This window comes from Suillus clintonianus, assembly GCF_016758775.1.
Source record: "Suillus clintonianus strain FC179 chromosome Unknown DEU56scaffold_258, whole genome shotgun sequence".
Lineage (NCBI taxonomy): Eukaryota > Fungi > Basidiomycota > Agaricomycetes > Boletales > Suillaceae > Suillus > Suillus clintonianus.
In genome coordinates this window covers 1-11,055 of record NW_024539482.1, presented here as the reverse complement: position 1 = coordinate 11,055, position 11,055 = coordinate 1, and the positions used below count along the sequence as shown (strand labels likewise).

General features: G+C 48.5%; 3 protein-coding genes across 3 annotated transcripts; 1 reads left to right on the top strand and 2 right to left on the bottom strand.

The window, feature by feature from the left end:
* Positions 1-286: 286 nt before the first annotated feature.
* Positions 287-1,076, bottom strand: DEU56DRAFT_920511 (uncharacterized protein; the record flags this gene model as incomplete). The annotated part of the gene is made up of 2 exons (XM_041358472.1): positions 287-537; positions 587-1,076. The coding sequence occupies 2 exons, from the start codon at positions 1,074-1,076 to the stop codon at positions 287-289; spliced, it is 741 nt and encodes a 246-aa protein (XP_041200558.1).
* Positions 1,077-1,631: 555 nt separating this feature from the next.
* DEU56DRAFT_762563 (uncharacterized protein) lies at positions 1,632-3,143 on the bottom strand (the record flags this gene model as incomplete). The annotated part of the gene is made up of 9 exons (XM_041350725.1): positions 1,632-1,706; positions 1,759-2,035; positions 2,058-2,086; positions 2,224-2,354; positions 2,433-2,470; positions 2,570-2,631; positions 2,738-2,819; positions 2,871-2,943; positions 3,008-3,143. 9 exons carry the CDS (start codon positions 3,141-3,143, stop codon positions 1,632-1,634), a joined length of 903 nt encoding a protein of 300 aa, XP_041200557.1.
* Positions 3,144-5,121: 1,978 nt separating this feature from the next.
* DEU56DRAFT_750129 (uncharacterized protein) lies at positions 5,122-9,280 on the top strand (the record flags this gene model as incomplete). Its single annotated transcript, XM_041349509.1, has 3 exons — positions 5,122-5,795; positions 5,901-7,899; positions 7,964-9,280. 3 exons carry the CDS (start codon positions 5,122-5,124, stop codon positions 9,278-9,280), a joined length of 3,990 nt encoding a protein of 1,329 aa, XP_041200556.1.
* Between the last annotated feature and the right edge of the window lie 1,775 nt (positions 9,281-11,055).

Sequence of the window (11,055 nt, the reverse complement as noted above, 5' to 3'; positions counted from 1 at the left end):
GCCATTCCAAAAACTCGAAGAACTCTTCATTATTTCGTGATGTGAACAGCATGCCATGCTCCCAGAGACCCTTCATAGGGTCGTAATGATGCAATCCTTGCATCTCTCGAAACCGCATCGCAATGTGACTGGGCAGCCATCGCCCAAATCCACCAATGATCAACTTGCGTGCTCCCCCAGAAAGTGTACTTAAAGCCAGCATTCGGTCGTTATCGTTGAAGGGCAATGGATATTTTGGAAAGGAGTCCTTCTGAAGACACAGGATCTGCATAAGCTAGTACACTGTTTAGATACACGAGGCACGCACCGAATCAACGCAGTGTGATTGAGTCGCCACTGGGGCAGCAGTATCGCCTGGATGCGTCGTGCAGGTGGTATCCGTACCAGCTCCATGTTCTACTGGAGCATTGGAAGCATTGAGAGAGGAATCGACTGCGGCAAGCAACTGCTGGACGTCTTCGCCGGTACCACAACCCTGCAGCGCACCACAGCAGTCATGCTCCTCACAGTGTTTGTTATGATATGCACGCCAATCGACTGATTAGCGGATCAGTACGAGTTATATTGATAATACAAGGACACGCACGAAACATAAGTATATCAGAGCATGTTGAATCCCGTATACACTCAAATGTAACTCCATGAGTCTCTTGTAGGACTTTACGATACTGGGAATCAAAGCCACTGCATGTATGATCCAACCAGAGATAGTAATCGAGCGCCGGGGATCTAAAGCGACCATGTAATGCATCTAGGGACCCTGCAGCGTCTTCCAGGAATGCAATGCGAACTTCATTCATGTAGTCCATGATTGAGGCATAAACATCACGCATCTGGGCAGCGTTAAAATGGGATGAAGCACTGAGGTGTTCCACAATCTTCCTATACAGGCCAAATTTCTTGTTCAGCGCATGAAGAGGAATGCGATAGTGTGCAGCAACGTCACAGGACTTGCGAGGTCGGCTGGACACCTTGAACGAACACAATCCATCCACATCTTGAATTGTTCCTTTGACTTTCAGTAGTCGACCGATCTCCTCTGGACTCCATTGACGAATGTGACACAACGGATTCATGGAAAGGAATGTGCCCGCTTGCAGGTCCACCAGTTCCGCCTCAGTACTTGTAATATCTCGGGTGCCTCAAGCTTGTAACTCGGCTCCACACAGCCATATGCATGTGATGTCAAATTTTCAAAACCATGATCCGGTGCTGTGCTAATCAAATCCAATTGTTTATGAAATTAGCGGTATGGGCTGTTCGTCCATCGTGTACTGGTGTATGGGAGATTAAGACCCACTTTCATATGCAATATAAATACAGGTACTGTCTGACTGTATCATTGGGCTGCTGATAATAAGATCCAATTATACTCCCCAGCTGGCCTGTATGCAACACTGCTGTGCATGCAACAGCGGTGTTAGTGTTGGTCACACATGGCCGCCCTCATTTTACAGGTCGTTCGGCTGGCAACACGATTTTTTCATGACTCACAAGCCTGGAATCAAAGAGCCCGCGCCTAGGCCAAATACACCAATGACATATTGTGAAATAACCCCAATTGCCCCATGGACCTATGTCAAACCTTGTGACCCTGACATTACTAAATGGACGAACACCCAGGCATACGCTCAGCATTGATGTGGGCCGCTAAACCGACAGTAGATAGCATTGTATCTAACATTTTGTAAGCCAAGGAATACCATCTACGTGGAGTAGAGTAAGAGACATGACAGAATTGAACTACTACTATATTACCATCCCTTTGCATGTGGGGCAGGAGTATCGTCGAATAATCTCGTTAGGAGATGTCTGCACTGTGGGCCGAAGGTCGTCCATCCATCCATCGGGAAGTGTACCCACCTTTACAGCCTGTTCCATGAGTGCTCTGACCTGGATGACAAGTATACCATTTCCAACTACCCCACAGTGTCCCCCCCTTCGAATCGGTGTTGTCATAAGGGCGAGAAACTCTTCATCAAATCTGACGGCGTTGTAGGGAGATGGCAGGCGTGCCTTTGTGTTCCTACTCATCCTGTGGCCAAGTGCTGACATACATGCCTCGTTGAACCACCGGCAACAAGACCTGCAGTATCGTTGCAGGTGATTGGGGGAAGAAAATGGGATATCACAGGAGTTGCAACCGCAATTCGTGGAGACCTGCGAATTCTGTGACACAGATTATGACCTTGATCAACTCGACCAGACAGAAATGGTACTAACTTCGATATTTACTTGCTGCAGTTCTAGATTCCTGCGCGTTGTGAATTGCATGGATATATTCCACCGGTGGTATAGGGTCGCAGTCGGTATTTGAGGTTGGGATAGATCGCCCTCATCATACCGAACAATATCTGCGTGAGCTTCAGTGCATAGAAACATATTAATATTACTGGGATGGTCTGGACAGGCAGAGATAATTGACAACACACCTTCGACGCAATGCATATCCACGACAGACTTGTGATCGCTCAACACAAGTTTCATAGTCACCTACGGCAAGCTGCAAGGCTGGATAAAGAAGACACTGTCAATGGTTCTGTGAAGTCTCCATGACGGAAAAACATACTCCACATCTTGATCCTCCAAGTCAACCCGCCTGTAGTACCACTGTATGTCAAGCCACACGTCCTGTCGCATACCACATGAGTAATCATATCGGATTTGGAGAGGAATAGTGGTCTCGGTCACCTGTGTCTTATTCCTTTTGGCTGCCGTCCAATAGATCTCCATAAACCTTACCATACCAATATGACATCGTAGGGAGGCTTCCGTCATTCGACGGTACTGCACGTTCATCAAGTGGAAATATGGAGACACTGAATGATGCAGGTCAGTTTTGCACAATAAATATGTAGACGTTCGCATACTCATCCCCAACTCGAATCACCAAACGGCCTTCGTCGATCGAGCCATCAGATGGTGCATCAGTGTCATAGACCCCTGTGAATGATGAGTTACTTGGTGGTAAACAAATATTAATGTCAGGTGCCACAGTGGAACATACATTCCAATGATGTACATCGCCTGAGTGTGCCCAGCTTCGGATGATTACCACTCATAGGAGGCAATGTTCTTCTCTTCTCTGAATGGGATACATGGCTGATCACCAAAGGTCTGACGGAAATGCAGGCGAGGGACATCAGGACGATGTGAGTGAGGTCTAGTGTGCCTACAAAATGGGTCTCTTGGTGTCGAAGGAGATTTTGATCCGTACTTTATACATCACTCGATCAAATCAGAATATCATCCATAACAGGAAAACCACCAGCATAATATTATGTCATGCCGAGTATTGCCACCCTACTCAAATCACGTTGTGGTCCAATGCTCCATTAACCGAATAGCCTAATACAACGGAACTTGAGCTCGGAGCCTATCAAGCCAAGGACCCTAAATTAATGGGAATATAATACATGGACCCTGGGAGGGTGGGGCGAGCTCAGCCTCAAGCACAGCGCATACCTACATTCTGATGGACGAACACTATATCAGTGATATTCAACTGGAAATCATGAAGTCCAAGATTCTGGATTGGGACCCACAACACTCGAGGATTACAGGAACCATTGGATACATACCCGAAATTACTTTGGAGGATGGATGGAATACTGATGACGATCTTGGAGGACTGTCAGCAGCCATAGATAATTGTAAAATCGTAGAGTCGAGCGGGAATCATGTCGAGGCAACTAAAGGACGACGAGGGAGGCCAAAAAAGCGAGTGGTGCAGCGCCGTGGGTACATCTATTTGACCCCTATTTACATAGACATGACACTAGATTTCAGGTGGCAAGCAGATGCCAGGCGTTGCGAGCGCTCAGGAGGACACATCAACTATCGATACTGTTCAGAATGTGTCTGGAAAGCGTGTCATTCGTGCTACCACAAGTCCAGTGCCTGACCATATCCCAGCACAAGTGGATGTGGTGTACTGTGTTCCCATTGATGAAATGATAAGTAATACACATGATTTAATTCAAGAGGATGAGGAGCATGGGGAGGAGGGGAGCATCAATATGCTACAGGAAATTCTGAACTCTGGCATCCTGGATTGGAATCCGCAGGAAGCATGGACCGCAAAGAATAACCCAGCTCATCGGCAACATACCGATCCACATTGCGAGGAACAATCGACAGCGATGGAAAGCTCCAGAATAGCTGAGAAGGAGAATGATACACAAGAGAGCAAACCACGCAGGGCACGCGGACGACCATCCAAGAAAGGGATTTCATGTCGTCAGTCCCAGCACCACAACTCTATTTTCATTGAAATGATACTTGACCACAGGCAGCACGCACAAGACATTAACTTTCAATCATGATAGAAGTGTCAGACATATCATCCGGGCGACAAGTAATCCATGCCAGCAGGAAACTATTGATGGGGGTCACGGTGGTATCAGCACTGTAGTCCCTGTCGATACATGCAATGTGGACAACCAACCAGCAGAAGCCGAATTCCCGAGTCTCAATTTCAATGGGGCGGAGATGGAGAGCAGGGAAGTCAGGGAACAGCCATCAACTCGACGTGCTCGCGGACGTCCTAAAAAAGGTGTTAGACATACAGAAGTCAATGGTTGGTCGATCTCAAAGTCTCTGTCGAAGATGTTATAATATATTCTATTTCCAGCGCCCAGGACACATGTAATCCACGAAGTTTCTTCAAACATCATCCAACTACAAAATGAGGATGATGCACACAATAAGAAAGTGAGATGTAAGCATTGACCGTCAAGGTACCATGGTTGTGTGAGCAGGCTGAACCATTTATTTGTATATCAGGGAGATCACAGTCGATCGGAGGAACGCTTGATCATGACTATAGACCCACGCCCCCACCGCAACACGAGTTCAGGACACACTCGCCTGAAGCGCCTGCACCTACATTGGCTGCACTTACTGAGCAGGAAATCGCCTGTGAGTGGAGTTCAGAGTATAAAATGATAGACCTGGAGTCACTCATGCTACCAACTAACAGCTCGTGCAATGGCGCAGCCGGGTGTCTGGCTGTCTGTGCTGCATAGCTGGACGACCCTTGGATTAAACGAGTGGCTCGAAGCAGCAGTCGCCAATTTTTACTTGTCCCATGTGTGGTATGAGATGCTGGGCAGAACACACATGAGATATGTGGACTGGAATGCAGTGAGGGCAAATGAAATCGAGGATGAAGAACTGGAGCACTTCCGGCGGAACCATTTTGTGCCCCATGACGGTAATTGTGCCATGGCCCCTGTCGGATTCATAGTGCATCATTCCAACCATTTCTTCGTGGTCATATTCGACTATGAGCGACGCATGGCGCACGTCTTGGGTCGCCATATTTCTGCGGATTCAATGGATGTAGACGGAGAGGATCCACATGACTGGAACGATTGGAGAGGTCCGGAATATTGGAGGAAAATCGGAGCCCTTCATGGATGGAGCACAGGAGATGTCTCAGACGTGTCCATCAACCCAATGGACTGGGAGCAAAATGGGGTCGACTGTGGTCCCATCGCTTGCTCCGTGCTGGCGCAATGTCTGAAGCTGGGTTTGGATGAGCAGGGCAACTTACCCGACTTTGAGATCCAATGCGGTCACAAACTGCGGGTTCACATGCTGCGCGCTATTGCTGCGCATGTCAAGCTCTGTTGCAGCAACTACCTGATGCTCCTAGACAGCCCACGAGATGATTGGAAAGACGACGAGCTACCCGACGAGGACATCATCAATTCGATCCAGAATGGGCGATACCAGGCTGATTGCCTGAAGGTCCTGCGGAGGCTGACTGTTGTGAGCGCCACCTGCTCCATGTGTCAACGCCCCATCGTCCATCAAGATGGAGAGCATGCCTCGTACAGTGGTGAGAATGGAGATAGCACCAATGCTGAGCAAGATGGTCCAGATGCAGGATCAAGTGAGGATGATGACGCCACGAATATGGTACATGCAATTGGCAAGGCGCACCTTGACAAGCTGTTCAAAGCAAACAAACACCTCGCTGGATCTCGGAATCGCAATTCAATAGTCCCTCGTGCCATTGGAACACACCTTCAACTCGAGCCAGAATTACCATCGGTCGTCCATGATACCGAGGACTCTCAACGCACTGTAGCTGCCACAACATCTCGGAGGCGAGTGAAAAACTGGTATCTTGGAAGCAACAGACGATTTCCACGTCCAACCGCACCAATTCCATTGGCTGCATACGGAGGTAGGAGATGGCTGCCAGACGACCATGGATTCGATGAATATGAGGGCGGACCTACCATTGAGATGATGCTGACTCCTAGGGATATCCATACGACGATGACATTCCCTGCTGGGGGGATGCAGATCTCCACCGCTTGGTTAGACTGGGTCGATTGCGGCTATCGCATCACACCAAGTTCATTCCACATTTTCTATCAATGCGACCCCACAGCAACCATGGACCACATCATGCCTATCGGAACAACAGACTCCCATGATCCTTCGGACCAAGTTCCTGATCGTGTGACAGGTGCATATAGCCTGAAGCGACGGGGAACTGATCACGACGAACAGTGCACATACATCACTGATGTAGAAATACTCTCCGCATCTGAGCTCGTCGAATCCGCCCAATATGATCCCCCACTGCAGGATGAATGCAGGTTCGGACACAATGCCTTTGTGCGGGGCTGCACCAGTCATCGGTATGGCGATGGTCCTGCCTTATATGTTGATCTCGAACGAGATGCTGTTTCACTCTCAGAAGACGAGATAGAGATCTCAGTGGACATAGACAGCATCATATGGACAACAAAGGTGTTCCGATGCAAAGGGTCTGTTGGTGTCTACATCGTTCCGCCTTTCCAAACGAAACCAGGCATATACAAGCACAATCACACCTATGTAGAGATCACCATACCGCAGTCGGAACAGGATGCAAATTCACCCGGTGGGAGGACTGAATGGCTCTCCAAACGATTTCCTATGTCTGCCATCCCTCATGTCTGTATGGGCCGCATATCATCAGCATCATCGACACTCAATCTATACATCGCGTTCCCAAGGATGATTCATCAGCACCCAACGAACGGTCGGAGAATCACTCTGATGCCAAAGGAGGTCTTGGACATATTCTGGGATAGGGTACTGCTTCCATCGATTGGACAGTGCACCGACGTCAGCTGGGAGCCCTACCTGAAACACACATTGGAGGAAGCACGTTACAAGGCCAGAGGTGCGGACGGGAGAAGGGGCGGATGGGGACCTCCTAAAACCATCCCCCTCTCAGACGATGACTTTTGTGACGTGCAGAAACGCATGGAAGCTCGCATACGTGATGGAGGACCTGAGCTCAGCATGTATGGGTCGTCTTTCTTTATTCTGGAAGGAAAGGGAATCAAGCTGCTCACGAAGGATGGCCAGAGGGGGCGTTTCTCAGGACCAGAAGAGGCCCTGCGTCGCAACCTGCCTGACCTTGACTGGCAATATATGATGAACAGGAGGCATGGCGAACTGCTGGTAGATGTGGGTGTCTCATTCACGCCCCACTCTCCAAATGTCCCACTCGTAGGGGTGTGGCGCTTAGATGCACTGGAAGCATCATTTGGAGCGGGAGGCTACAAAAGAGGGGAGATACATCATCACAACACGCTGTCTAGATATGGGGCGCTGCAGGCCGAGATGCAACAGGAGAGATCTCAGCAGACGCACATCGCATTCAGGAGCACCTACAACCTGTACTATGAGTCGATTCGAACAAACAGCAACCAAGCGAATTTCGCATCCGACAGCGACGCCTATAAGCTGTCCCCATCATATATGGCTGAATGCACCGAAATCGCCAAGGTCGTCGAGGGTTGCAAGGAGAAAACATATGGTGTCAGGGATGAGTATAGGGTGAGCGGACATGCAGCCAGAATCATCCTGGAAAATGTGGAAGAAAAGGTCAGTGACACACACTCCAATTGTCGTCGACTATAGAATGACTTGGGCGATTCTCATCATGCAGGCCAGAGAATACCTGAAATCAGATCCAGTCCTGTGGATTCCATCCAAGATCTGGTTCGAGCTTCTGAGGAGACGGGTGCGGGAGATTCAGAGGACCCAGATATCCATTGTCAGAAAGAATCCACCGAATCTTGGCGTTCTCACTGGAGTGCTCAACCACATGCTTCGCTCTACAACATCAACTCCTATCATCTACGACTCTCACATCCGTGAATCTCTTGCCCTACTCGAGTACAGAAACATCCTCGAAACTGCAGGAATGTTTTTCTTACACGACTTCGACATCAATAGCGACACATGCCTGACTGAGGTGCAGCAAATCGACGACGTGCATGTACTGGCCCTCATGGGAGTCAATGCAAAGGCTCAAAGGGACCGGGCAGTGAGCAGAACTAATGTATGGCAAAGCACCGAGTCTGAACTGGAGGACTATCCTCTTGGTCGCACACCAACATGGACTCGACTCAAGGCAGCCATGTCAAACTCGCCTGCAATGATCATGAGACCCTGGGTGTGGTCACCCAGATTGTCCAACACTCAACTCTCCGTCGGACGTTCGGTGGTCATGTTCACTAGGCACATGTGGCTGATGCTCACACCCGAAATCTTCAAGGGCATCAGACCTCACCCAAACTCGCTTCAAGAGGCCATGAAGTGCTGGACAATCACCAGCATCGATGACACTCTCGCTGCAGTCGCATTTGAAGCATGCAATGCCGGGCTGAATGATAGTACGGGCGTCACTCCTGGTCGCATGGGTCCGAAGTCGAGGCCCTTCCTTGACAGGTGCACTCTGTTCTTTCCCGACCCTGATGCCGCCCATAAGGACAATACTCAGTGGTCTGGGCTTTGGGAGGGCGATGGATACATTGCAGAATTTCACAGGACGATGAAGGCGATGGATGAGGATCAGCAACAGTTGCTGAAACAGGGATTACGTGAGGTATTTTCGGAACTTCACTGCCTTCCTGCTAGCGGAGCAAGAGTGTGGACGCAAAAGAACGAATCAATTGTGTTCACGACCAATCCAATATTCTACAAGATCGATTGTATTGGAAGGGGAGGAGAGAGTCAGAAGAGGGCCCCAAAAGCACGTCGAACGATGAAGCTGATCAAGGGTAAACGCATATTTGCAGCCGACCTCATGGACTCACAACCCTTCGACACTGATGGCAATCTGCGGAGAAAGACAGAGAGACAGAAGCGGCGGGAACTTCAGAAGAAAATGACCATGGCCAGGAAAAACAAGAGAGTCCCCCCTCCCACACGTCCACGGAGACCATTTCCCATGACCCAACTAGAAGATATTGTGGAATGAGCGATGGATGTAGATGTACTGTATTAATCAATTTTGTGAATAGCACCTTGGCGCCACCATTGCATGAACTTGGGAACGCAAAACTGCCATGCAAGTGCTCATATACCAGATGAACCTCAATGGCAGCTAATGCCTTCATTCTTTGGCTTGATGTATAATGTAATGCGGGCAACGGGAAGACTAGGATTTAATTTATCATCTGACATCAGGCATTTATTCACATTTGTGAGACACATTACAAAGGACTATGAGGTACAAAAGATGTGATATTGCCACAGTGCAAGACATAGTCGCACGCGCGAGGTTTTTTTATGCAAATGCAGCATCCACATACTCTTTTACGAGTTCAACCACTGTATATTGTGAACAAACTCCATGATGTCATTATGAGATCTTCTCTAGTCCATACCTCCACAACTGTAAATACCTGGTCAGCCACCTTGATCTGAAACTCAATGCGAGCTGAGGTTGGTTGACCACATCAGATGTACCCCACAATTCTTATCATTACACTCCTCTACCAATAGGTCTTTTGACTTGCTAGTAGCTGATCAAACATATGTTTCATGATGATAGAACACAGTTCTGTCAAGCGTAGCTACCTAGGGACAGCATTTAACTTATGGACAGGCAATCATTCCTGGAGTCGCTTCTCTTGTAGTCTACATCAACAACCGCTGCCAACTCAACGAAGATGTGAATGTCACCAATAACATATTGGATACATTTACATCATCATTCATTGGTTGATTGCTAATGTAGACTGTGTTGGAGTTTCTCGGTCAAATCATAATGACATTACAACGAGGCACATTTACGAAGGCAAAGCCAGCCAAGAAACAAAAGTCAGTCAAATCTAAGACTGGGACAACCTTTGTGTGTGAACAAAGGTCATCTGAGTCTTAGACCTGACTGACTTTCGCTTCTTGGATCACTTTGCCCTTGTAAATAAACCTATTCATAATCCCATCAGGATTTGACCGATGTTGTTGGAATGGTGCAAACAAGGTCAATAAATAGTTGCCTGGGTTGAGGGTTGGATTGGGCAGAGGGTTACACTGGGCAGAGGGTCGGATTGGGTAGAGGGCTTTGCAGGGCTGAGGGTTGGATTTGGCTGAGGGTTTCGCATTGGGTTAGTAACTGATGCTTAGCCGCCTGGTTTGAGGTTGTATTGGGCCCAGGGCATGATTGGATGGGGATTGAATTTGGCAAAGGGTTTCCATGGGCTGAGGGCTGCATGTAGCTGTGGGCTGATGGTCAGTAATGGTGATTATATTGGTGTTCTGTGGAGCAATGTAACTGTTGGTTGGCATAGGGTACAGATCATCAGAGCATTATGGCAGATCAGTGTCTGATGTGGGCAAGGTCCAGGTTTTGCCAGCCAAGAAGCGAAAGTCAGTCAAATCTGAGGGCTTTTCCCATTCATGGGCTCTGATAGAGGTGGCCAAGATTTTCGCTCTGAGGGGTATTTGGGTAGCAAGATCTTGGTCCCCTCCTTTCATGGGGAAACAGCTCTGATAGAGGTGGCCAGGAATTTCGCTTTTGTTACCTTTTCACTTTCTTGTTGGCCTCTGGGGGCAATGTGGGTAGCAAGGTCCTTGTTTCCCCGCCTTCATGTGGGATGCATCCCGGATAGAGGTGGACCATGATTTTCGCTCTGAGGGGTATTGGGTAAGCAAGGAATTCCTTTGGTCCGGCCTTTCATGTGGGAAACAGCTCTGCATAGAGATGGCCAGGAATTTCGCTTTTTTTACCTTTTCACTTTCTTGTTGGCT